The sequence below is a fragment of the Emys orbicularis genome, chromosome 19 (assembly GCF_028017835.1).
Source record: "Emys orbicularis isolate rEmyOrb1 chromosome 19, rEmyOrb1.hap1, whole genome shotgun sequence".
NCBI lineage: Eukaryota > Metazoa > Chordata > Testudines > Emydidae > Emys > Emys orbicularis.
Genome location: NC_088701.1, coordinates 4614998 through 4641740, shown reverse-complemented (window position 1 = coordinate 4641740; position 26743 = coordinate 4614998). Strand labels below are relative to the sequence as shown.

Here is a 26743-nt window from a genome sequence, read left to right as displayed (position 1 = left end):
TGTCAATGTCCGAGCTGGGAATAAAAGCCAGGAGTCCTGAGGCCCAGTCTGCTGTAACCACTAGCCCTCACTGCCCTCCCAGAGCTGGGGACCAGGACCAGCTGTCTTGGCTGCCAACCTGCTCTAGCCACTAGCCACTACTCCCTCCCAAAGGCAGGAGACCTGACTCCCAGTCCCGTGCTTTAACCACATGCCTGTCCTTCCCCGCTTGGCCACGTCACCAGTCCAAGGTGGACACACGGCTCCCACTCTTACCCCTTGTGCCGGAGAGGCTCACGGCCAGCACCTCCCAGGTGGTGATGGAGTCCTCCAGGTACACCGGCACCGTTCTGGAAGCCAGCCTGGAAGAGACGGGAGCGGAATTGATCAGGTTGGGGGACCCTTCTGGCTGCTGAGAGAAGACCCCCCCCTGTGGAACAGACCTGGGTCCGAGTGCGAGTGGAGGCAGGGCATGGGGAGGGGCCAGACTGGGAGAGGAAAGGGGCGGGGCCAGAGAACACCAGTGCTCTGGGTATCTGGTGCCCCTGCAAAGCCCCGGAGGGGGGCCACGTGGAATATGGGAAGCCCAGCCTGCGCCAGGATGAATCTGCCCCTCAGTGGTTCTCCTTCGCCCTCGAGTGGGGTGACCTGTACCCGTCCAGATCGGCCTCCTGCGGCAGCAGCTCCATTTGCCAGAGCCAGCTCTCGGCAAACTGGCTCCTGGAGACGATGTCCTCGTCCGCCAGGTACTCCCCGTCCTCTGCGACTTCATCCGTAGGCTCCTGGCTCCTCCCGGGGGCCATCGGATAAACGGCTGCTGCTGAGGGGGAGCGAAACAGGGGGTCAGCCCTGCCCTGAGCCAGGGCGAGCCCAGTGAGGGGTGGGAATGCCTGTGTTTCCCTGGGAGCTACAGGGCCCGCATGCCTGGTGGGTTACAACCAGGCTAATATAATAGGCCCGACCGGGGGTTTGAACCCTGGACCAACGGTGCTAAAAATGTGAGCTTTGACCCCTGGTGCTAATATTCTGTGACAGCAAGTCCCTTAGGCTGCTGTTTGAACCCGTTAGCTGGTGGATACAGCAGCCTCAACCTTCTTACAAGGACCTGCCCCTGGAGCCCAGCTCTCCTAGTGCAGGTGACACTAATCACTGGTGCAACCCATTTCCCCTAGTGCAGACGGAGTCTTACCTAACAGGAACTTTCTGTGGACCTTGAGGAGCCTCTCGAAGATGTGCTTGCAGCAGTCGAGAAAGGCTTGGATGCACTCGCCGCCCTCCAGGACGTACTTGGCTCGTCGGTCGCAGGAGTAGCCCATGGGGTTCTCTTGCATGCCGTCCTGGCAGCACTTCCGCAAGCGCTGGCTCGGATACTGCCTCGCTGCGGGAAAGCAGGGCCCCCTCAGCGCCTGGCACGGGCGTGAGAGAGGGAGAGGGCACGTGCGAGAGCAGCAGCGTGAAGGGGGCACGCGCAGAGGGCGTGCGAGAGTGCGTGCAAGCAGAGGGCGTGTGAGAGTGCGTGCAAGCAGAGGGCGTGCGAGAGTGCGTGCCTGCACGAGGGCGTGCAGAGGGGCACCTACCTTTGGCAGCTTTTCTCTCCGAGATCAGGGGCGAGCGCCGAAGCCGAGTGGGCTGGGAGCAGCGGGACTCTGGCAAGAGAGAGTAACACACGTCAGTGTCGTGGGGATGTGGCAGCATCTCCGTGGGGAGATGGAATTAGTCAGGCTAAACACTAGGGCTCAGGGGAGAAATGCTGTGGCTCTTTCCTCGTCTTGGTTTCACGGTTGTCCCTGAAAAGGATCCCACCTCTGGTAGCACAGTGCTGGAGCACTGGGGTCAGTACTGATTAAGAGGGAAGAGCGCCTCCTACTGATTCTCCACCCTGCTCCCTGCAACACAGCACCCCCTAGCACCACACTGGGGTATTGGGGTCAGCGCTGACTAGGATGGGAGAACGCCCCCTGCTTAGCCCCTGTCCTGCTCCATGCAAACCAGCACCCCCTAGACCAGGGGTTCTCAACCTTTTTCTTTCTGAGCCCCCCCCCCCCCCCCCCACAGCGTGCTAGAAAAACTCCACGGCCCACCTGTGTCACACTAATTGATTATCTGCATATAAAAGCCAGGGCCGGTGTTAGGGGGTAGCAAGCAGGGAAGTTGCCCAGGGCCCCACGCCACAGGGGCTCCCACAAAGCTACATTGCTCAGGCTTCGGCTTCAGCCCCAGATGGCGGGACTTAGGGCCCCGGGCTTCAGTCCCATACAGTGAGGCTTTGGCTTTCTGTCCTGGACCCCAGCAAATCTAACACTGGCCCTACTTTGCAGCCCCCCTGAAACCTGCTCGCGGCCCCCCCCAGGGGGCCCCTGGTTGAGAACCGCTGCCCTAGAAGACCAGGATGGGTTGTACTGCAGGGGAGGGAGGCTTGATAAAGGGAGGGACTTCTGGGGCTGTGTTCGCCCTGTTCCTATGCGGTATGAGCAGCGGGCTCGATCCCGTGCTGCCCTGCACTGGAGAGCCCTGTGGCACGACCGGGTCACCTGCCCGCTGGGGCGTCTCAATGCCAACATTGGTCTGAAGCAGCAGCCCAGCGTCCGCAAACACCCCCACGTGGTCCCTGCCGCTGCCGGGCGTGCAGCCGATGTCGCTCTTCTCCACTGCGTCCCAGATCTGGAGAGACAAGAGGGGACACGATGCCATTCCCTGCTCTGCCCCAGACACCCTGGGTGACCTTGGGTAAGTCACTTAGCCTCTCTGGGCCTCAGTTTCCCCATCCGTACCATGGGGATAACAGCACAGGATTGTGAGATGCTTGGGTCCTACAGTAATGGTGGCCCTGTAAGTACCTAGGCTGGATTCATAGAGGTTCGGATCAGAAGGGACGTTCGATCAGCTAGTCAGACCTTGAGCCCAATAAGCAGATTGGCAGCGGTAGGATTCAACCTCTCCCAAAGAAACCAGCACTTTAATGCAGCACCTGAGCCCACTGGGCCATGCTATCACAGGAGCACGCTTGTAGGTCGAGAACACGTGGTGGAGCAGCTCCAAGTCCAGACAGCAGGTGGCAGCAATGCTCACGCACATGCACAAAGCCAGCTCACTACCTTCCTTTAGGCCTCTCCCCCATCTGTTCAATTTGACCCTCCTGTGGATGAAACTGGGAAGGCGTCCTCCCTCAAACCCATCATGGGTGTAGTGGGGAATCCAGCCTCACAGGTCACACCTGCCCTAATCTCCTCCTGCCGTCGACACCCTCTCCCTGACGGGCATCAGTGTCAGAGCTGGGAATGGAACCCAGGAGTCCTGCCTCCCAGCCCTGTCCCCAACCTTGCCCCATTCTAACCACTAGACCCCACTCCCCTCCCAGAGCCAGGAACAGAACCCAGGAGTCCTGACTCCCAGCTCCTCTGCTCTAACCACTAGACCCCACTTCCCTCTATCACCAGAGGTATAGAGACCTCAGCTTCTCATATCACCCATCCCCACTGCAGGTAGTACTCTGTCCTCCTCCGGGGGTGGCTGTAACATACATAGAGGCTACTGCAAAATTAGCTTTTTTTCGCTCAGGCAGCAGTGGCTCCTACTTCAAGACACAGAGGTCCCCAGTTCGGTCCCCACACCTGACCACCCCCTGCCGTTACGCTCACCTTGGCTTGGGAGAATTTATATTTCCTGTTTAACACATAAACAGCTTTATCCACAGCCACCAGCCCGACCCTGGCTCCGGGATCTCCCTTCACTCGGAGATTCATCTGCCCACCTGGCACCTGGACATCATTGTCTTGCTCCGTCGCGCCTGTTACCTTCAGCTTTCATGGAGATGAGAGGAAAGAATGAATCAGCCACGTGGGGGTGACTGCTGAATGGGGAGATCCCCCCCATGACCCTGGGGCTCCCAGGGGTATGGAATCCCCATGCTGCCCCTGGGATTTGAACCCCTCTCCTTGGGCTGTAGAAACACCGGCATCGCCCACTGGAGCTAAAGAAGCGCTCCCCTAGCAGCTAGAAGTGGAGGAGAGTTGAGCCAATCCCTTTCTCAGGCAGCGTCGAACAGGAATTTTTCAATGAAACAGTTTTTCGTCAAAAACCAACCCTGATCTGTCAAAGGCAAACCATCTCTTGGGCCAGGGGCGGGTCCTTTCTGTGGGGAAAGATTCTCATCTGGCGTGGAAGTTCTGCTCAAAATGAGACAGCGAGAGAGAGACCCCAAAACAGCGACTAAAGTTCAAATCACTTCTCTGTCCAAGTTGGAGGAGGGGCTTGAAGTGGGTCTCCAATATACCAGGGGGGTGCCCTAACCATTGGGCTAGACAGTCAGCATCTTTTGCTCTCTTCCAGTGAAGATTTAGTTATCTCAGAGCTGAGACCAGCCCAATGGGATATGGAAACCCCAGGTTCCCATGCCCCCCACAGCCCAGGCGAGCGCCCTGGATGCCAGCATGGGGTGGTCTTGCTCTGATCTTTTTTGTGAAAGACTTTGCAAGGTCTCTGTTTTGTTCCTGGACAGAACGGGAACCTTTTTGACAGTTCTGCTCCTATCATCAGGGAGAGCTTTGCCTGAGAAAACTCAGAGGGCCTGATTCTCCTTTTGCGTCCATGGGGTGTAAATCAGGAGTAACTCCACTGAAGTGAATGGACCCGATTCTTCTCCCACTGTTGTAAATCAGTAATAACTCAATGGGCCAGATCCTCAGCTAGTGTAAATGGATGTCACTCTGAAGTGCACTTAGATGATTTACGTCAGCTGAGGATCCCACCTAATGGCCTCACTTGTCCTCCCACTGGGGTAAATCAGGAGTCACTCCGCTGAAGTCAGTGGAGTTATACCCTGGTGTAAGTGTAAGCGGGGGAATGGTCCCGCTATTGTGGGGAACTTTCCTGGCTTCTGCACTACCCCGGTGAAGTGGGCTAGCGAAAGGATCCGAGTCCTCGCTCCCACTTCCTTTACCCAGAGGCCTCCCTGCCCTTGAGGACTCCCCTTCCACTCTCCTGTCTGGCAGAGTCCTCGTAAACCCCGACAAGGCTGGGCCCAGGATTCCTGGGGGGCTTGACCCCCAACCCTGCTGTGGTCACCTAGGACAGGGGCTAGGGTGTCCCCACTCCAGGGTACTCTCTTTGCACTGGGCACCTCCCTGACCCACTGATCATCTTATACAATTTAAAGCAAATACAAGTTGTTTAATTAACAATTACTTTTAAAAAAGAATAAGGAAAAATGGAAAAGGTTAAAGGAAACACATCACCCTGCTCTGAGGCAGGGAATATCACAAGCAGTGTCTCTGGAACGTCAGGGCAGTTCACAGTCTGTTCCTTGTAGGTCCCGGGCCTCCTTCTCAGGCCCTGGCTGTGCTGCAGAGACGCTGTGGGTTGGACACTTGCTCTGGCGGTGGCCACACGCTCTCAGGCTCTAGGTGGCAGGACCCTTCTTCCCAGCGTCGCCCCCGCCCTGTCAGGGTTACGATCCCCCTCCAAGTCTGGCCTGCAAGGCCTCTTGGCTGAGGTATCTCCCTGTGCTGGGCCCACTGCCAGGGTCCCCCTCACTCTCCCCAGCTGCTCACCGCACCCAGCTCCGGACTGCTCCAGCCCCAGCTCCAGCTCCACTCTGCCTCAGCACGGCTGCTGCTGCTGCTCTGCCTCCAGCTCCCTGGGCTGCTGCTTTGGCCCCTCTGGCTCAGGTTGCTGCAGCTCTCCTCCCAGGGCAGGTCTGCTCTGCAGGCTGCTTTTGTGACTCTGCTTTGGGGCTGCAGCTCTGCTCCCAGCAACTTAGCTCAGGCCCCTTCTCTCTCCTGGCTGTGCTCTGGCTTTGGGGCTGCAGCTCTGCTCCCAGCAACTTAGCTCAGGCCCCTGCTCTCTCCTGGCTGTGCTCTGGCTTTGGGGCTGCAGCTCTGCTCCCAGCAACTTAGCTCAGGCCCCTGCTCTCTCCTGGCTGTGCTCTGGCTTTGTGGCTGCGCCTCTGGCCCCTCTGGATCTGGCACGGTTCTGCTCTCCAGCTCAGCTTGGGCCCCTGCTTTCTCCTTAGCTCGGCCCCACTCAGTCTGACCCAGGCAATTCCAGCTCACACGGAGGACGGGGCCTCCCTCGCCTCCTGACCCTCTGATTAGCCTGTCAATCAGGCTGATCTGGAGCATTGGCCTCTCCCCATTGTTCCTGGGGACTGTCAGTCTCAGGCTCCTGATTTGCCATCGACCCTTCCCCTTTTAGTACTGGGAGCAAGCCAATCAAAACACCCCCACTGAATGTTAGTAAGGGGGCAACAGTCCCCTTACATTCCCCCTTGCTAAAATACTGCCACATCCACAATATTCACACCGGTACATCCGGGCCCCATAATAACAACATATACCCACATCATTTTATATCAACAACCCATTAACAATTATCAAAAGAACATTTAACATATTTAACATTCCACATCTACTTCTTAATACCATACATAACAATATTCATTAAAACACTACATAGAACCAATAACATAATTATCTCTAAGTCTAACAGGAAGTACACCCTTATTAGCCCTCTGCGACCTTCTTAAGACTGGTGGTTCGTTACCCATATTTTCTATTTCCCTATCCTCAGGTAATACTGGGTCAGTTTGAAGGATCTGGCCATTCTCGTTAGGGTTTGGGTTTGCCCCACTTTGTCCCCCTCTGTATTCGGTTTGTGGGACTAGAACCATGTCCCAATTGGTTTCAGCCTCCTCGGGGTGTACTGATCTACGCCTCCTATGGTCCCTCTCTGGACTAAGAGTGCAATGTTTCAACTGGTCCCTATGTACTACTCTCTCAGGACCCCCTCGTTCAGGCCGGATGGTGTAAACTGGTAGCTCGGGATTGTTGTGAGCGACTACAATGTGGGGATTTGACTCCCATTTGTCCTGTATTTTATTACGCCCCCGGTGTCTATGGTTACGAACTAGTACACGGTCACCAGGCCTGATGAGAGCCCCACTGGACTTGCGATCATAAGTCCTTTTCCTACTTCGGGCTGTGTCTTTAGTTGTATTGAGAGCAACGTCACAGGCTATCTTCAGCCTGTCATGGTGACCTTTGACCCAGTCATCCAAATTGGTCACCTCATCCTCCTCAGGGCCCTCTCTGTCCAGAATATCCAATGGCAACCTGGGATCCCTCCCAAACATGAGATAAAAAGGAGCGTAACCTGTCGACGAATGGACATGGCTGTTATAGGCCAACACCAGCTCAGGGAGATGTTCCTGCCAGGCTCGCTTCTTTTCTGGCGGGAGCGTTCTTAGCATGTCATGCATTGTCCGGTTAAATCTCTCGCACTGAGCGTTTCCTTGCGGGTGATAGGGTGTTGTTCGGCTTTTGGCTATGCCATACAGTTTACACAATTCAGATATCACCTCTGATTCAAAATTCCTCCCCTGATCCGAGTGTAACCGTGCCGGACAACCATAGTACACAAACCAGTGTTTTATGAGGGCTTCAGCCGTTGTCCGCGCTGTCTGGTTTCTAGTTGGAACTGCAACAGTGAATCGGGTGAACATGTCCGTGAGAACCAGTATGTTCTCATACCCCTCTGAAGATCTCTCTAGCCGTGTGTAATCCATCGCTAGGACCTCCATTGGGGCAGTCACATTAGTACAGGTCAAAGGGGCTCGGTTGGGAGGAAACACATCCTTGGCTAAGGCACACCGTTTGCACTGACGGATCCACACTTGCACGTCGTTACCCATCGTGGGCCAGTAATAGTTTCTCCTCATTACCTCCAGAGTGCTCCTGTCTCCAAAATGCCCCCCATGATCATGCCTGGCTTCATAAACTTGACGGCGGAGTGACACAGGCACCACTAACTGCCACACTTCTTCACCATCTCGGGGATGATATGTTACCCGGAACAGCACTCCACGATGTAATCTAAGTCGTTCCCACTGTCTGGCTAGCTTCTTAGACTGGGGGTATCTGGCCCCAAATCTCCGGTCTGGCCTCGTTCGGCTCATGACTGCCACTAAGACAGGTCCAACATCACCTTCTCGTTGCAGAGTTTGAATCTCCTCCCATGAGTACCCCGAGATTATTGCGCTCTCCCCTTTTACCAGGTTTTGTACTGCATCCTTTACCGTCACTTCGTCTTCGGGCTTTGGATTCTCTAGCCACAAACACGTACGCACGACATCTGCAGGAATGACTAGGAAGTCTTTCTCCAGGTCCTCGCCCTCTTCTGATTCCTCCTCCAGAGGCAATCTAGACAGGGTGTCAGCATTGATGTTCTGCCTTCCAGGTTTATACTGTACTTCAAAAGTGAACTCAGCGAGTTGGGCCACCCAGCGGTGTTCAATTGCACCTAAATTACCCGTTGCGAGGTATCGGAGTGGATTGTGGTCTGAGATTACCGTGAATTTAGAGTACACTAAATAATCCTTAAATTTTTCAGTGATAGCCCACTTCAAGGCCAACAGTTCTAGTTTAAAAGCACTGTAGTTTTTGTCATTTCTTTCTGACCTCCTCAGCCCTCGGCTCGCATATGCGATCACACGCTCGGCCCCCTCTTGCTTCTGGCTGAGCACCGCACCTAGGCCGTGCAGGCTCCCGTCCGTTGTCACTATAAATGGCAGGCTAAAGTCAGGATATGCAAGCACAGGTGGTGACATCAGCCGATGTCTTAGTTTGTCAAAAGCTGTCTGACAGGCATCATCCCACACAAAACATTGGTCCCTTCCCTTCCTTTGGGCAGGTTGGCCCACTAGTCCATATAGCGGTGCAGCAATGTGCGCGAACTTTGGAACAAATCGTCTGTAATAGCTCATGAAACCTAGAGCCTGCCGCACTTGCTTGGCATTCTTGGGGACCGGCCAATTTTCCAGCGCCCTGGTCTTCTCTTCATCTACCTGGATTCCATCCTTTGAAATCACATGGCCCAAGAATTTGACTTTTTCACGTAGGAGGTAGCACTTACTCGGCTTCAGCTTCAATCCATGTTCCTTCAATCGTGTGAAAACCAAGTCCAATTTTTCCATATGACTCTCAAAATCCTTGGAAAACACAATAACATCGTCCAGGTATATCAGCAAAATGTCTAAGATATAGTCTCCTAACACCCCCTCCATTAGTCTCTGGAACGTAGCAGGTGCATTACACAAGCCGAATGGCATACGTGTCCATTCAAACAGCCCAAACGGAGTCGTCACTGCTGTCTTTTCCCGGTCTCGTTCTTCCACTGCAACCTGGAAATAACCAGAAGTTAAATCGAGGGTTGAAAACACTCTTGCACTTCCTAATGCATCCAGTGACTCTTCCACCCGGGGTAGTGGGTAGGCATCCTTGTGCGTTACCTCATTCAGTTTCCTGTAGTCACAGCAAAATCGCACCCCACCATCTTTTTTTATTACAATCACGGCGGGTGATGCCCACGGACTGTGGCTTTCTTTAAGGACACCTTGAGTCACTAGGTCCAGAATGTGTTTTTTTACCTCCTGGAACACTCGTGGTGAGATCCGCCGGTGTCTCTGTTTTATCGGGACAGCATCTCCAGTGGCTATTTGGTGTGTCACTGTGGTGGTGTAACCAAAGTCCCGCTCATCCCTGGAAAAGACCTCTTGATGTCTCTCCAGTAGCGCCCGCAAACGGCCAACCTGTGTAGGGGTTAGCTGTTGGAGGTCCACTTGGACTGGAATGGGTAGCTCTCCATCAGGTGCCGCTTGCGATGTGATAACCTGTTTGCCTTTTTTTACTTCTGTCACCCGCAGCTCATCCCCATTTTCTTCCAAGGCCACCCCCACTGGGGGTACCACCCCTTCAGGACGGTGTACCTCTGCCACCCTGGTTCGGGGGCACAACTTTATGGCCTTGTTACTTGAGTTTAACAGCCTGACTGGCACTTTTCCTTTGCTGGCATTAGCAAGTACATTTGCAACCAGGAGCCCATTAGGGAGACTGGCCCCAGGTGTTGGCTCAACAAGCACTCTGTATCCGTCAAAGTCGCTTGGCACCCGGCAGCGCCCATCAATAATCTTCTCACTCCAGGGAGGTATAACCACCTTCTGTCTCCCTGCCACCTTAACATAGCCAATTTGTCCCGTTGGACCCGGGAAACGTCCATGTCTCTCCACTTGGGCTAGTACCCGCTTCAGTGTAGCGTCCTTCCTAGGCTGCCCGTGACGGTTCATCTCCTGGGTTCCTTCTCCTACCAACAGTAATTCTTTCAGCTCTCTTATAATATTCATCCCGAGAATTCCCGGTACTCTGTTCTCCATTAAAGTCTTTCCTGAAGCTGTGTCCTTTAGGATAAAGATGCATTTCCCAGGGATTGTTCGACCCATGTACCCTACATCAGCTTCAAGACACCCCACCACAGGGATGGCAAGTCCATTAGCTGCCGTTAGCTGTACAAATCGGGTATTATGCATGGTCAGATCTCTCTCTTTTAAGCAGTTTCGGAAATATGATTCAGAAATAGTGGTGACTTCTGAGCCAGTGTCTATCAAACAGCGGGTTCTCACCCCTGCTATGGTTATATCCACTGTCAAGCAGTCCCCGAAAGCTCGGCCACAGAAGTCACTGAATATACTAACATCATCAGGGTCCTTTTCCTCGCTGCTGACACACTGCCCTTTTCCTAGGAACAGCCGTAGAAACCCTTCAGTCCCCACTTGGCCTTCTGATGGTTGGCTGCTTGCTCCCGGTGCCTCTTGAATTTCAGGCGCCTGGGACTCCAGTCTCCTTCTCAGTGTACAATCTCGGCTAGTATGTCCTGGCCTTTCGCAAGTATAACAAATGTATCTTCCCAGCTCGTCCTTCAGTGGGGCTCTTCGGGATCCCGGTGCCCTTGGATACTTTGGCATACTAATGGGATTTTTTTCTTTCATCAACTCGGTCATCACTTTCAACATCTCCCCCTGTTGGACCGCCAGTTTTTGGACAGCTTCACTTAAGCTTTCCAATGTTAGCTCTGTTTGGGGCAGGGCCTTTTTCCCAGCAGCTGCATTCACTAGGCCCCCACTTCGTGTATGGGGGTTAGGCTTGGCCGCCTCTGCCACAGGAACTTCCTCTTCTTCTGACCACATAATGGCAGCCTGCATGAGTTCATGGAACTTCTTACTGGGCTCTTCTTTAAACCTCCTTTTCATTTCACGTCGGAGGAAGTCATCACGGAGCCCCAGCACCAACTGCTCTTTCAGAACCGTATCTGGGTCTGGAACTCGCTGAGGGTCTCGCCGCTCCACTTTGCTCATTCTCTCCTGGAGGTCATATGCGTATGCCCGGACAGTTTCACCAGGCTCCTGCTTTCTCTCAAAGAACTCCTTTAGTCGGGTTCCAATAGGTACCTTGTCTCCATACACTTCTAGGAGGAGTTCAAATACCTTTTCCACATCTTTCTTGTCTGCCACTGCCATGAACTTTACTGTGGCCTTGGCCTGGCCCTTGAGGTGCTCCTCTATGAAGTCCACATGATCTTCTTCAGGTACTCTTAGCACACGCAGAGCCGCCTTCACAGACTTGACCCACTCCTCTACTGTAATGTCTCCTGGTCTCGTCGGGAAGCCACCAAACTCCGTGACCTTCCGCTCCCGTGGGACATAAATAGTAGGGGGTTTCTTAGCTTCTGCTGTCTGTTGGTCTATTACTGCCTTGGCCAGCGATAAGGCTTCTCTCTGTTCAGTTCTAGCTTGCTGTAATGCCTCCGCTTGGTCTGATAATCTGCGCTGAAGTTCAGCCAACTGGGTTCGTAGTTCTTCAATTCCAGCCATGGTAGGGTGCTCAACCAGACCCGGACCGTGCTACTAGAACTTAACCAGAAAACCAATGGGATGGACCCTGTGGATAGGATCCTGTTCGTGACGCCAATTATGTAAGCGGGGGAATGGTCCCGCTATTGTGGGGAACTTTCCTGGCTTCTGCACTACCCCGGTGAAGTGGGCTAGCGAAAGGATCCGAGTCCTCGCTCCCACTTCCTTTACCCAGAGGCCTCCCTGCCCTTGAGGACTCCCCTTCCACTCTCCTGTCTGGCAGAGTCCTCGTAAACCCCGACAAGGCTGGGCCCAGGATTCCTGGGGGGCTTGACCCCCAACCCTGCTGTGGTCACCTAGGACAGGGGCTAGGGTGTCCCCACTCCGGGGTACTCTCTTTGCACTGGGCACCTCCCTGACCCACTGATCATCTTATACAATTTAAAGCAAATACAAGTTGTTTAATTAACAATTACTTTTAAAAAAGAATAAGGAAAAATGGAAAAGGTTAAAGGAAACACATCACCCTGCTCTGAGGCAGGGAATATCACAAGCAGTGTCTCTGGAACGTCAGGGCAGTTCACAGTCTGTTCCTTGTAGGTCCCGGGCCTCCTTCTCAGGCCCTGGATGTGCTGAAGAGACGCTGTGGGTTGGACACTTGCTCTGGCGGTGGCCACACGCTCTCAGGCTCTAGGTGGCAGGACCCTTCTTCCCAGCGTCGCCCCCGCCCTGTCAGGGTTACGATCCCCCTCCAAGTCTGGCCTGCAAGGCCTCTTGGCTGAGGTATCTCCCTGTGCTGGGCCCACTGCCAGGGTCCCCCTCACTCTCCCCAGCTGCTCACCGCACCCAGCTCCGGACTGCTCCAGCCCCAGCTCCAGCTCCACTCTGCCTCAGCACGGCTGCTGCTGCTGCTCTGCCTCCAGCTCCCTGGGCTGCTGCTTTGGCCCCTCTGGCTCAGGTTGCTGCAGCTCTCCTCCCAGGGCAGGTCTGCTCTGCAGGCTGCTTTTGTGACTCTGCTTTGGGGCTGCAGCTCTGCTCCCAGCAACTTAGCTCAGGCCCCTTCTCTCTCCTGGCTGTGCTCTGGCTTTGGGGCTGCAGCTCTGCTCCCAGCAACTTAGCTCAGGCCCCTGCTCTCTCCTGGCTGTGCTCTGGCTTTGGGGCTGCAGCTCTGCTCCCAGCAACTTAGCTCAGGCCCCTGCTCTCTCCTGGCTGTGCTCTGGCTTTGTGGCTGCGCCTCTGGCCCCTCTGGATCTGGCACGGTTCTGCTCTCCAGCTCAGCTTGGGCCCCTGCTTTCTCCTTAGCTCGGCCCCACTCAGTCTGACCCAGGCAATTCCAGCTCACACGGAGGACGGGGCCTCCCTCGCCTCCTGACCCTCTGATTAGCCTGTCAATCAGGCTGATCTGGAGCATTGGCCTCTCCCCATTGTTCCTGGGGACTGTCAGTCTCAGGCTCCTGATTTGCCATCGACCCTTCCCCTTTTAGTACTGGGAGCAAGCCAATCAAAACACCCCCACTGAATGTTAGTAAGGGGGCAACAGTCCCCTTACATAAGCATGAGGCGAGACTGTCCCTATCTATCTTAGGTTTAATCAGCGAATAAGGACTGAATCAGATCTACCCTGGGAGTAGCTCACCATTTTCCCATTGGGAACCTGCTCTCCTCTCAGCCAGAATCCATCAGGTTATTTAAATATATTGACGTAAGTGCCAGAGAGAAGATCAACCCACCGTTCCCATACAGGAGTCCTGGACATCCAACCAGACCGAGTCTGCCACGATCTCCTTCTGCCCTATGTGGTAGTAAGCCACGATGCGGAATGAAGGGATGAGGTCTGGAGTGATGGGCAGGAACATGGTCACCAGAGTTTGTCCCGCCTGCCTGGCCTGTCTTCCAGCCCGGATGATCTTCCCTTTGTTCAGGATCTGATGGGGAAGCAGAAGGCATTCGCTGTCACTGGATGAGTCCCAATGATAACAGCACAAAATCACATAGAGCCAGGAAGGAAACCCAGGCGTCCTAGACCCCATTCTCCTTCCACTGCTGGCGATAGAACCCAGGAGTCCTGACTCCCAGCCCCCTGCTCTATTAGATTCCACTCCCCTCCCAGTGCTGGGACCCCAGGAGTCCCGACTCCCAGCCCCCTGTCACCATCTCCTCCCCTGCTGCGCACACAGCGATGCTGCCTCTTACCAGGTAGGTGAAATAGTGGATCTGCCTCTGAACGTCAGCGTTACTGTTCCGCAAACTGAAGCTCACAGGCAGGGCGTTCCCCGGCTGGAGCTGAGTGGCCGGCACCGAGATGTGCAGGTAGTTCCTCGAGCCCCCTTGCGACCCGTAGGCTACCGCGGCCCAGACCGCCAAGCTCTGATGCTCCTGCCGGAGGTTGGCAACCACAGTTTCCACCTGGGGGACGATAGGGGGACGGTTAACGGACTTTCTTCATCAGAGACAGCTAAGGATCAGGTCTAAAAGGGGCCAGATCCTGACCCCGCTGGAGTCAATGGCAAAATTCCCACTGACTTACATGGGCCCAGCACTAGATAGTTGGGGCCTTGCCGGAATTAAGCCTTGTGGAATTAAGCCATCTTTGTGCCCCCTGCATCTTGGGCCCAGACCCCAGCCTTCAGTTTAGAGCTGCTCTGACCTACCCTCTGCTCCCAACCCAGCCCCTCTGGGCCACGAGGAGCAGCGACTAGCCAGAGTGCAGCAGCCGAGGCATCTCGCTTCTCCAGCGTGCCCCTGGCACTGGGGTCTAGAGGGGAGAAGGCAGGGCTATGTCAGCCAGGAAGGCCCATTGCTCTGCGGGTGGGTCTTAGGTAGGATGAGCAATAGAGAATCAGACCCAGTTGCCTCCTGCCTTTGACATTGGCCGGGGCCTGGGACCTGTAGGGTCCTAAATCAGACCTGTCCCCGATCTGGTCCAGTTCCTATATCAACAGAACGTGTAGGGAACCAGCACCAGGACCCAAGGAGCATCCTGCCCCGAGTGACCCGACATGTACCTTCACCGAGAGCTGAGATGCGTCTGCTGGGGTGTTGATCGCCAGCTGCACTGTCCCGTCAGCCTGTGTCAAACCGCTGGCGCCTGTCCCGCTGCGCACGGGGACCTGGGGGGCGGGGGAACCGTCCGCGTTCACCACGGAGACCTGGGCATCGGAAGACAGGAGAGAGGGTGGATGTGAACTTAGTGATGGTTGAAGGTGCCCCGTAGGTCTCCTTGGAGCCTGATATTCTCTACATACTCCCAGCCCAGGCATGTAACCTGCAGGTCAGCGTCCTCCCCCGTGTCTGATCTGGTCAGTTACAAAGCCTGGTTGTACCTATGACAGCAACACCGCCCAAATAACCCTGACGTCCTCCACTTAAGGGGAGCTCAGTCAACCCTTGGCCTCTATGCTGCACTATGCCCAGCGGGGCCAGCCTGAGCCAGCAGCGGTTGCAATGCAGACACCTGTGTCTATTTTTGCCTGCTCCAATGACCACTTCCAGGTAAGATTTCTCGTGAACCACTAAAGGCAGGCTCTCACGCTGTACACCGTTAGAAAGCGAATCATCCCTGCTCTCCAATGGCACGCAGATCTGTTAGCTAGCCGTATCAGGCTGTGAGATAACACTATGAAGGTTCTACGCCGGCAACGCCGCTGGCTGGACGTACCACCAGGTTAAAGGGCAGCCCGGGTTTGAAGTACGTAGCAGATCTGGAGAAGAGGATTTTGTAGGGAGAGGTCACAATGCGGATCCCGGATTTCTCAGCCTCCACCATGTCACTCCCTTGGGGATTAAAAAAAAAGAAGAAGAAGAAGTTTGGTCTTGAGGTGATGGCTGGACTGGGACTCAGGGGATCTGGGTTGAGTGCCTGCCTTTGTCACCGACTCTGGTGTGCGACCTTGAGCAAGTTATTCATCACTCTGAGTCTCAGCTCACCATACATCAAATGGGGATAGTGATTGTTCCTCTGTCTGTTTAGACTGTGAGCTATCCAGGGCGGGAACTGTGTGTCTTGTGCAGCGCCCGGCACAGGGAGCCCTGATTTCAGCTGGGGCAGAGACCGTCTCTCCCTGTGTGTCTGTGCAGCGCCCGGCACAGGGAGTCCTGATCTCAGCTGGGGCAGAGACCGTCTCTCCCTGTGTGTCTGTGCAGCGCCCCGCACAAGGGGCCCTGATCTCAGCTGGGGCAGAGACCGTCTCTCCCTGTGTGTCTGTGCAGCGCCCCGCACAAGGGGCCCTGATCTCAGCTGGGGCAGAGACCATCTCTCCCTGTGTGTCTGTGCAGCGCCCGGCACAGGGAGTCCTGATCTCAGCTGGGGCAGAGACCGTCTCTCCCTGTGTGTCTGTGCAGCGCCCCGCACAAGGGGCCCTGATCTCAGCTGGGGCAGAGACCGTCTCTCCCTGTGTGTCTGTGCAGCGCCCGGCCCAGGGAGCCCTGATCTCAGCTGGGGTTCTGCTGTAATACAGAGAACAGGAACTCCGAGGTTTGAAACACAACAGCGATGAAGATGAGTCCATATTTTGCTCCTTTTAGGATACAAAGCAAAACCCACCCCTTTGCTTCCCCTATCCCCAGTAACAGAGGCAGTGGAAAGATCAGAAGGCCACAGCCATGTGCCAAGCCTGCTGGGGTTAGCTATGCATCACTTAAGCTCTGCTCCGGTCTGAAAACCCAGCAACTAGCTAAGGGAACCACTCCCTTACCTGTGTCCGTCAGCACTGTCACTGTCACATAGATTGAGTGGCCGAGAAGCTCGCTGGGGTTGGGGAACCTGCTACGCAACATTTCTTTGGTTAGCTTAGCACAGCCTTTGCCACCCGTGATCTGAAATTGACAAGAAAATAACTTGTTTCAATCACCTGGCCTTTCTTTCTTTCTTTCTTGCTTGCTTGCTTGCTTTCTGTTTTATCGTCTCCATCTAGCAATGGGCCTGCACCATTGTTAGGATATTTTTGTTCTTAATATACTTAAAAAAACTCCCTATTGTTCTTAGCTCTGCCAGCCATGGATTTTTCCCAGATGTCTTTAGCTTCCCTTATCAATTTTCTATACTTCATAACTTCTAATTTATATTGCTTGCTACCTATTTTCCCCTTTATCCCCATTGTTATATGTTGCCAGAGACAAGATATTTGGTGTATTTGGATATGGATCCAAACTCTATCCTTGGCTCCCCTTCTTATCCCAGACTCTGAAAGCACAGCAGGTATCCCAAAAAGCACCCCACTCCACTACAGCCCCATCAGTGTATCGTAGGCAGGAAGCTACGTTCTCACCGGGACTTTGTTGAGTGAGTTCACGATGCTCCTTTTCTCATTATCCACCATCACTCCAAAGAGCGCATAGGCTTGGCCTTGAACTGGCTTCCCATACAGGAACCTGCATGGAAAACAGACCATGGCAGGGAGAGAAAATACTCAGCATTACTCCTATTTAATAGATAGAGGAAACTGAGGCACAGAGGGGCTGGTGAGCCTGGCCCAGGTCACAAAGCCTGAACCATTTGAGCTAAAGAAGTAAATCCACTCACTGGTAGCGGTAGTAGGCTGTTATCCACTTATGTGGAGCAGCCCCTAGGGAGAGACACAGCACGTAACCAATGGACTCCAGCACTGAGCCCATTAACAGGAGAAATAAGTGGATTACGAAGGTGACAGCAGGTATCTGGAGACACCGATGAATGCAGATTAGATCAGGTCAGGCTGTGAGCCAACCATTAGCCCAGGCGATTATACTTCATGCGCGAGCCCCAGAAGCCTGCCCCACAGCACTGAACCGCAGCAGAAGCACGAGAGAGAAAGAGGGGGACCCACTTGGCTGTAATGTCGATACTAAGCTCATTCTGGTCAACGAGGAAGAACTTCTGGGAAGGCTCCAGCGTCACTTCGAAACTAGGCAGCACTGCAAAAGATCAGAGACATCGCAAGAGTCACCCGAGGGCCCGGAGCCATCAGGCTGGAGGTCAAAACCCCCAGGGGAAGGAGGTCCTAGGAGACGAAAGGGAACCGGTGTCCAAGATATACAGTGGGAGCGGGAGAGACTCTCCCAAGAAGCAGCTGATGGCCATAAGCCATGGCGAGATGGATCAACAAAGGCAATCGGAAGGTTGGGACTGATTTGGACACCCCAGGTGCTGGGTCTCTCGGGATGCTCTCCCTGTAGATAGCTGGCCCTCGGGAAAGCAGAACCTCACTGCTAAGAAGTGCTTCCCCTAAGACTGTGGTCCTCTGCTGCTACGTCAGCCTTTCTCCCAGCGGGCTCTTCTCCTTCAGTCAATGAGAGACAAGCCCAACGGGGGGCGGATTTTACAGCTGCAGCTCTAGCTGGGAAGCGTCTATGGCTCCTGGCATGTCCCTGTCCTCTCTCTCATTCCTGAAGAGGTGGCTGATGGGGCTTAAGAACCACCTAGAAGGTGGGAAGGACTGAGGCCCTACCAGGGCCGGCTCTAGGCACCAGCAAAACAAGGTGGTGCTTGGGGCGGCACATTTTTAGGGGCGGCATGGCCGGTGCCAGAATGCCGCCCCTAAAAATGTGCCCCGGCCGCCCTAGCTCACCTCCACTGCCGCTCGCGCGCCGCTACTCGCCCTCCCTCCCAGGCTCTCAAGCCTGGGAGGGAGGGGGAGCAGCAGCGCGCGAATCAGCTGTTTCGCGCGCCGCGGCCGCTTGGGGTCTCCCCCCCCCCCCAGGCTCTCAAACCTGGGAGGGAGGGGGAGATCCCGAGCGGCCGCGGCACGCAAAACAGCTGTTTCGCGTGCCGCTGCTCCCCCCTCCCTTGAGAGCCTGGGAGGGAGGGGGAGACTCCGAGTGGCCGCGGCGCGGGCGCCGCTTCTCCCCCTCCCTCCTAGGCTTGAGAGCCTGGGGGGAGGAGGCAGGGAAGGGGCGGAGTTGAGGCGGGGCCAGGGGTGGGGTAATTAAAAAACGGGGGGGGGGGGGGGCGGCCAAAATTGTTTTTGCTTTGGGCGGCAAAAATCCTAGAGCCGGCCCTGGGCCCTACACAGCTTGCAGCTCACCCCCCAACTCAGACAATCTTTGGGCTCCTATCCCTGCTCACCCTGTAGTATCGGACCACAACATACCCCCTCTGCTCAGTGCCCTAAGAAACTCCACTGTCACATGGACCCTCATCGAAAGGGGCCTCCCCAAAGCTCTTCCCACTATGCCCGGGAGGTGGGAATGGAAGGGATAGAAATTCCTCCTGGATCCCAAAACCAGCCAGCCATTCAGCTGTGATAAGGAAACACCCTCCTGTTAGGGGCAGGGCAGGTACCATATTCCTTGACTTCAAACTCCGCGGTGAAGGCCTCCTGAGGGGCATGCTCGTACCTGGAGACAATCTTCCACACTCCGCTGCTGCAAGATACAAGCCCAGATCATGCGGTGGGGAGAAGGATCTATCTAGCTCAGTCAGGCTGGTGCGGTATGCTATTGGAGCTAAAGTGCTGGGCTGGGACTCAGGAGATTGGCATTCTGGTTCTAGTTCTGGGAGGGGAATGGGGTCTAGTGGTTAGGGCTGGGAGTCAGGACTCCTTCATTATGTCTTCAGCTCTGGCAGGGGAGTGGGGTCGAGTGGGTTAGAGCAGGCGGGCACCAGGATGCCTGGGTTCTATCCTGGCTCAGGGAGGGGAGTGGGGTCTAGTGGTTAGAGAAGTGGGGGCTGGAAGTCAGTACTGCTGGGTTCTAGTCCCAGCTCTAGGAGGGGAGTGGGGTCCTGTGTGTTAGAGCGGGGTGGGGCTGGAGCCAGGGCTGCTGGATTCTAGTCCCAGGTCTGGGAGGGGAGTGGGGTCCAATGCATTAGAGCAGCAGGGGCTCTGGGTCCCACACCCAGCCCTGCCGCAGACACCATGTGTGACCTTGGACAAGTTCCCGAGGGGCAGATTTTCCAGCAGAGCTCAAGCTCAGCTCTCAGTTAGGCACAACTTGTCCTGGGCTCTTTTGATACAAATCTGGCCATACTGGGAGCAGATTAGTACTAAGTGCTTGAAAAACCTGAACCTTAAATCTCTCTGGGCCTCAGTTTTCCCATCTGCAAAATGGGAATACTAATATTTTGACACCTCCCTAGGGTGTTGTGAGAATAGCACAATGCAGTCAGGTATCCTAGGGATGGGGGAAGCTGACAAGTAAATAGATAGAGACATCCTTTCCTTAACTGGAGCCTGCGACATTAAAAAACAAAAAAACCCTTGGGAGACAGAAGTAAAAAATGGGCGATTATTGTATAGAAAATTTGGTGGCACAGTGTAACAAAAACACATTGGAACGTTGATGTGCGTAAGCCACGCCCATTTAGTGTCTAAGCCACGCCCACTCTGTGTGGTACTCTGTCCCCCTCTAGTGGTGGTGAAGGCCCATACAGAGATTGAGGTGCCTGCTACAGCCTTGGCTAAGAAAGCTGATCCGTGTAGATCAGGAAGTAGAGGCTCACATATGCAGATCCTATTATAACCACCTTCCCCTGTTTGTTACAGCTTACTTCACGATATCAGGGATCTTGTAGCTCCTGGAGATGATGCCGCCTTGGTCCATGGAGGACACCGTATTCTTCTCTACAATAATCCCATCTGGATTCTGAAACCAAGCACCAGAAAGAATCAGTCTGAAACCACCGTGCAAGGTGCTGTACATTATTTATTAGATTTATTACTGTAGTGCCTAGGAGCCCCAGTCACGGACCAGGCCAACTCACCAGCCAGCTACATCCAGGAAGCTCCCTCCAGCCCAGGTATTTCAGTCCCTTTTCCCAGGGACACATTTACATTTCATCCACAGTTCAATGCCAACCAGAACAGGTACCTGTCCCCTCCCACTGCCTCTACAGTAGCTACCCCCAGCCTGGTTTTTCACCTCGCTGGGATGCAGCGAGCCCAGTTCTGGGTCCCTTCTCTGATCCAGGGTCTCCTGACACAGCCCAGAGTCCTCTCTCTCAACTGAGTTACTTGCTGGCTTCTATTGGACCAGAAGACGGTCAAGCTATCACCTGATGCAGGGCCTCAGGGTATCAGCTGAGAGACAGCTGGTTAGTCAAAGGCAGGACTGGGTCTAACTCCTCTTAAAGGGCCAGCCACCCCCCCTGACAAGCGGTTAGCGCAATCTCCTGGCCTCTAGGCTTGCTGGTCCATGAAAGGAAGTGAAGCAGAGAGATCTGCAGAGGAGGAAAGCTGGGTAAATAGAAAGCATCTTACCATGAGCTCCACAGATACCACCTTCAAGATGGGGTCCAACATGTGACCCACAGTGAAAAGCCGGTACCTCACTACAGAAAGAGAAAGATGGGGCAGTCAATCGGCACGGGCGGGGCAATTGTGGCAATAATGGGACCTAGCCCAGGAACTAGCAACTACATCTATTAGATGTTAAGGCTAGAAGGGACCACTGTGATTGCCCAGTCCAGAGTTTCGCTACGCGACCCTCACCCCATTACATTTACCATTGCTCAGTGCTAACACTGAGGTGTAACTGGGTGTATTTCGAGAGGTTGACAGAGAACACTTGACCTTGACAGGGAAGGGGGCGCGGGGAATGGAGGAGCCAGATTTCCTCAGTTCCAAATTGTTAGAACATTTTCAGCACCAGCTGTGAAGGCAGAGCCACCACCAGAAGCAGCACAGAAGTAAGGGTGGCCTGGTATGATCTTGTCCCACTTACTTCTGTGCTGCTGCTGGCGGCAGCGCTGCCTTCAGAGGTGAGCAGCCAGAGAGAAATGGCTGCAATAATCCCCTCCCCCTCCAGCTGGCTCTTCCCCCCCAACAGTGTCCTCTATTTGGGAACTTGAAATATGGTAACCCTATCTGAAGACATCAAGAGATGGAGAATCTACCACTTCCAATAGTTAATCACCCGCACTGTTAAAAAACGTGTGTGCCTTATTCTGAAAAAAGAATCTTAAAATGATTTGATTTGGCGCTACAATTCTAAGGGCCAATTTCTGTCTTTGTTTACATGTTATTTGCTGTTACGGCAGTCCTCTCTAAATGAGAGATGTCTGTATATATGAATATAGTTAGTTCACAGATCAGATGACACACCCGAATATGTAGCATAGTTCCTCTGGCTTCTTGTTGTGCATTCTTCACCCACCCCACCCCACCGAATTCAGTCCCTCTGAAAATCAGGCACTTGCGGAGGGAGTAGGAACCCAATAAACGGAGGTGCTCATAATTCGCAGCCACTTCTGAAAATGTTGACCCATGTGTGTAGATGTTGACATAAAGATAGAAGAAAAGCCCCAGCCAAGAACTGACCTGTAGACCCAGGCGTGTAGATCGTCTTATCCGTCTGGATGAAGATGTAGCCGCTGTGGAATGAAAGCAGAACCACCTTCTCTAAGGTGAACAGGCTGCTCTTGGCTTCGATGTAGACATATTCCTTCTTCTGGGCATCCTTTGGCAGTAGCTGAGTAGGAACCTGGAGCATCGTTATATCATGGGAGAAGATTTTTCATTATGACCCTAACTCTCAGCTACTGAGGTTTTAAAGCCATTGGTAGAACTGGGAAGTCACTGCTGTACTCACTGACTTATACCAGGGCCCTTACAGATACTCCATCTCTCTGCACCTGGGTTGCCTTTGGCTTGGGCTACCTTGAGCAGTCTCCACCATGAGCCAATCTGTCCTTCCCCTCACCTAAGTCACTTAGGTGCTTTGGAAAATGTTCCCCCTGGTTTTAAGGGGGAAAGGCTTGGTATGCCATGACCTCAAACTATCCAGTTCTCTTCTGATTTACCATCTTACAAGACAGAGGACAGGGTCCCTCCCCCCCTAGATAAAACATAGCCTCCCACAGCCCCACCTTAATTTTGGCAGAGTTCATCATGCCGTTCCCAGGGTTCAGGCTGACTGTGGTTGAAACCAAGGCACTCTTCTTCTGTGGGAAGTCGTACACGGTGATCCTCGCCTCGATCGGGCTATGGTGGCCATGAGCTTCCACAATCACCATCTCTTCACTCTCCACACGCAGGACGCTTGGGGTGATCAGCGTGCATCTGGTAAGGGAAGGGATGAGATGGTAGAGCAGAATCAGCCAAACTCCATGTCTCTGCACCTGGGTTACCTTTGGCTTGGGCTACCTTGAGCAGTGATCTTTGCCGCTATCGGAAGGTAAGCAGCTGGGGCCTGGTGGTCAGACGTTGGATAGGAGACCTCCAAGAAGCTACCAGGTTTCTATAGGAAGTGAGTGGTTCTCAACCTATTTATCATTGTGGGCCACATATGCGGCCCACAAAGTGTTACCTGGGCCACAGGTTGAGAACCACAGTGCCCCCCACAAACCCCTATGCTCAGTGCCCTCTGCCCAGAGACCCCGCCACCAAGTGGGGCCAGGAGTGGAGAGCTGGGCATGGGGCAGGGATCCTAACCCCAGACCCTGCTGCGCGGGGACCCCTGACCCCCACCGTGGGGGGCAGCCAAGACCCTGAACCCAGACCCCACCAGGTGGGTAAACTGAGGCACTGAATGCTCATGTGACTCACCCACAACAGGGCAGTGATAGAATTAAGCGTGTTAGAACCCAGGAGTCCTGACTCCTGGTCGTTGTGCTCTAACCTCTGGAAAATATTCCCAAGCTGTTCTGAGAATCAGGCTAGGAGCTAGGACTCCTGAGTTCTCTGCTCTAAATGCTGGACAATATTCCCTCGCTGTTATGAGAAGAGAACCCAGGAGTCCTGACCCCTAGTTCCCTGTTTCAATCAATAGACTTCCCATGTACATGGACATACCTTACCACACTCAGGAGCAGAACCCAGGAGACCTTTGTCTCCTGCTTTGATTAGGCAAATAAATCAGACAATTTGCACCTCTTGCGTTTTTACAATTTTTCTTTTGGCCTATATGTTTTGCTTTTCTTGCTCATTCTTTGTGTCTGTATTTTTATGTCTAGCCTGTTTGTCAGAGCTGTTTTAGTTACATTCACAGGCAAGAAAGGGACTGCAATGTATCTTCTTTCTTTTTTTCCAACGGGAGAAGCCAGCATCACATTGCAGCAATCTGCAAATTCAGATTATTTATTAGGTATATTACAGTGGCACATAGGAGCTGCCCCCCTTCATTGTGCTAGGCGCTGTACGGTCAAAAACCAAAAAGTCCCTGCCCCAAAGATCTTACAGTCTGATTATTTATTGTGTGTATCACAGGAGCACCTAGAGGCCCCGATCAGAAATGGGGGGTACCTGTAGGTGCTGTACACCCGTATAACAAAGAGACAGTCCCTGCCCCAGAGAGCAACGTAACCCTGGGGGAGGGACGGGTCAGAGTTAGAAAGTTAAGCACATGAGTGTTTGCAGGTTCAGAGCCTGAGTATTAGGGATGTTTACCTCGGCTTCAGCTTTGGCTTTGAATTTCCTGTCAATTTCAGGGGTAAATTAGGGGCAGCTGGTGCTGTATCCCCCAGACACAAAACTCTGGTCACCTTCTTTCCACCTTGCAAACATTCAGTGCTTAGAACTGTCCCATTGCAACAGCCCTGTTGTGGGGCAGCCTCCTTTCATGCACCCCCTCATGGCCTCAAGCCAGTCCAGCAGGCAGCCCCCTGCCTCAGTTTCCCCCTTTCGAGGGGCTTCTGCAATAACTCACAAGCCCTTTCACAGCCCATCTCAGGTTTGGGTTTATTAAATTAACAAATATTTCAAAACAAAGTTTGCCAGTCCTTCCTCAAGTGCATCCATGTGCACCTCTTTATCAGGTCACCCCCAGACTTTTCCTGCCTGTTGTCCCACTCCCCAAGTCCCAGCTGGCTCCACTGGAGTCTACTCACACCCTGCAGTCTCTGTAGCCAATGATGTTAGTTTAGTATCCATTTATTGTGTGATATTATGATTAATCAATATGTTATAGTACATATATTCATTGTATTTTCACCACAGTTGATTTGTAGGACTATAAAAGCATAAGATTGATCAGTATTTAGAGGAACTATGTAGTAGACATGAGTAAGACAAGCTGAAACGCAAGAACCTGTAGAGTGAGTCCTGCAAGACTTTAGCGTAGCTATTTTAGGCCTTGGAGACAAGAAATGAATGCGAAAGTCCATGACCGAGAAATAACCCGAAAACTTATGGGAAAGAGGTACCAACTGGTAATATTGTGAAAGTATAAGGTCTTAAATTTAAATAATAAATGCTGTAACAACAGATATTGTCTCTAACACATGCCTTAACCGCAAGAATAAGGTGGTACGCCAACGTTAATGAGAACCTACACAGCCTATAGAATTTGGGGTCCCTTGTGTTTCCAGGAGACACAGACCAATAAGAAAGAGTGGGTTGGAGATGCCCAGAGCGGAAAATTGAGCTTTCTATGGGAAACCCCCGCAGGAACCACTCCCGTATTGATCAATCCATGAGCCGGCCAACAGACCCTAACACCATCTAGGAGGATGTGAGTATGTCGGTAGGTATAACTAGTACATGGTACTTATCTCTAGGAATTGTATATACAGTGACATTTATAACTTTGTTGGTAACTTTAATAAAAGACAGACGCTCTTGTAATTGTCGGTGTTATTTACCTGTGGTTTCACATGTTCCTATGAACTCTAGATCCAGAACAAACAGAGATAACTCTGTTGAACTTGAGACTGAAGCCGACAGAGCTGATCCCACTGAAGTAGGATTAACATTAAATAGAATAAAAGGCTCCTTCTCCCTAGAAATTCTCCTCTCTCCACATTCCTGCTGCTCTAAGTTCTTTACAGGGAAATCAGCTGACCCCTGCTCAGGTGAGCCACCTTAGTAATTAGGGTTGACTGGCCCCAGGCCTCTAGCCCTTCACAGGCCAGCCACCCACAAACCCCATCCCACATGCAGAGTCAAAACTGACAGCATGCGGCCAGTGTTGCCAACTCTCATGATTTGACTGCAAGTCTCGGAAGATTTGGTGTTTGCCTTGAAGCTCCAGCTTCCCAGAGTCCTGTGAATGGTGAGGATCTCGGCTTTTGTTGACATCAAATGGAAGTTTCTAGCACTGCTGATAGGGGAAGAAAGCTTGAAAACGTGGCCTGAGCAGGACCCTAAGAGGCTCAGAAACCCAAAGATAAATAAAAAGAACCCCCAGTTTGTTGTTTTTATAAAAATCTTGTGAGTGTCCAACCAATCCCGTGATTTTGGGGGCCTGACTTGTCTTTTGAAGGCTTTTCAGCAGTGGCTAGTCATTTAGGTCCCTTGAGTTTTCAGCACCTTTATAAGGGGTCTTGGGTTATAGATCACCTGCTCCTCTGAAAATCAGGCCTCGAAAGCACGTCAAGTTGGGAGCCTAAAAACTGCAGCCCCCCAACTCCCTATTGTGAATCTTGGCCAGGGTCTCTTCAGGGAAAATCCCCATTCCCACACATACACTATGATCTCCACTGATCATTGCTTCAGAATCCCCAGGTTACTTACAGCGGCTGGCCGTGAGACAGGGCTGATAAGCTGAATGCAAACACAGCCAGCAGGTAGATAGCAGATCCTCCCATGGCACCAGAAGAAGCCACTTCTCCCAGAAACATCTGCTTTTTGTTCGGATGCCTCTTCTGTTGTGAGCTAACCCCCGGGCAGTGGTTAATATGTAATTGCAGAAGCTCCCAGACCCCCAGCACTAACTTGATCTCAGTACAGGGGAGGTGGGGTGGGTTAGCGTCCCTGCCGCTCAGTCGGGAAACAGCAGAGGCTACTTTAAGAGGATGATCTTAGTGAATTTCATGCTGGGGGAAGGTACTAGACCAATGGATTGATGGTCTCTATTTATAGCCAGGGATACAGGACGTCCCTTGGCAATGTGCCTCCACCCCTAATCTAGGAGATAAGGCCCTCTATTGGCAGGATGGGCAATTTCAGCTCTCTGGTCCATTCCACTGCCTACTTGTGCCTGTGGTTTTGTAATGCGGGCGCGTTTTATCTAGGTATTGCACAGAAAAGTCCCCCTCCCTCCGCTCAACATTTCAGGTGGCTAAAGCAGGACGCAGCGCCACTCAGGTGTTTGGCCCACTCGCCCTCTTTGGACGGAGGCAGACAAGCCAAATGTGAGTGATGTTGCAGCCTAGCATCCGGGCTCACTACGCCACTCACGTTTGGCTCGCTCGCCCCTCCGTAGGTGGCGTCAGAGGGGCGGGCAGGCCAAACCTGA

The 26743-nt window shown here is 53.3% G+C and overlaps 1 protein-coding gene across 1 annotated transcript in view; it reads right to left on the bottom strand.

The window, feature by feature from the left end:
- LOC135891509 (A.superbus venom factor 1-like) overlaps window positions 1-26126 on the bottom strand; it is a 51848-nt gene extending 25722 nt beyond the window's left edge. Inside the window, exons 1-19 of the mRNA XM_065419053.1 lie at window positions 26020-26126; window positions 22437-22629; window positions 21889-22051; window positions 20830-20900; window positions 20121-20215; window positions 18915-18997; window positions 17461-17548; window positions 16924-17026; window positions 16351-16471; window positions 15315-15430; window positions 14662-14805; window positions 13850-14062; window positions 13387-13581; window positions 3618-3779; window positions 2511-2640; window positions 1557-1625; window positions 1169-1357; window positions 634-799; window positions 256-341 (exon numbers count right to left, since the gene is read on the bottom strand). Of these exons, the coding sequence (XP_065275125.1) occupies window positions 256-341; window positions 634-799; window positions 1169-1357; window positions 1557-1625; window positions 2511-2640; window positions 3618-3779; window positions 13387-13581; window positions 13850-14062; window positions 14662-14805; window positions 15315-15430; window positions 16351-16471; window positions 16924-17026; window positions 17461-17548; window positions 18915-18997; window positions 20121-20215; window positions 20830-20900; window positions 21889-22051; window positions 22437-22629; window positions 26020-26126 (2494 nt within the window). The remainder of the gene's footprint in view (window positions 1-255; window positions 342-633; window positions 800-1168; window positions 1358-1556; window positions 1626-2510; window positions 2641-3617; window positions 3780-13386; window positions 13582-13849; window positions 14063-14661; window positions 14806-15314; window positions 15431-16350; window positions 16472-16923; window positions 17027-17460; window positions 17549-18914; window positions 18998-20120; window positions 20216-20829; window positions 20901-21888; window positions 22052-22436; window positions 22630-26019) is intronic.
- Window positions 26127-26743: the final 617 nt, after the last annotated feature.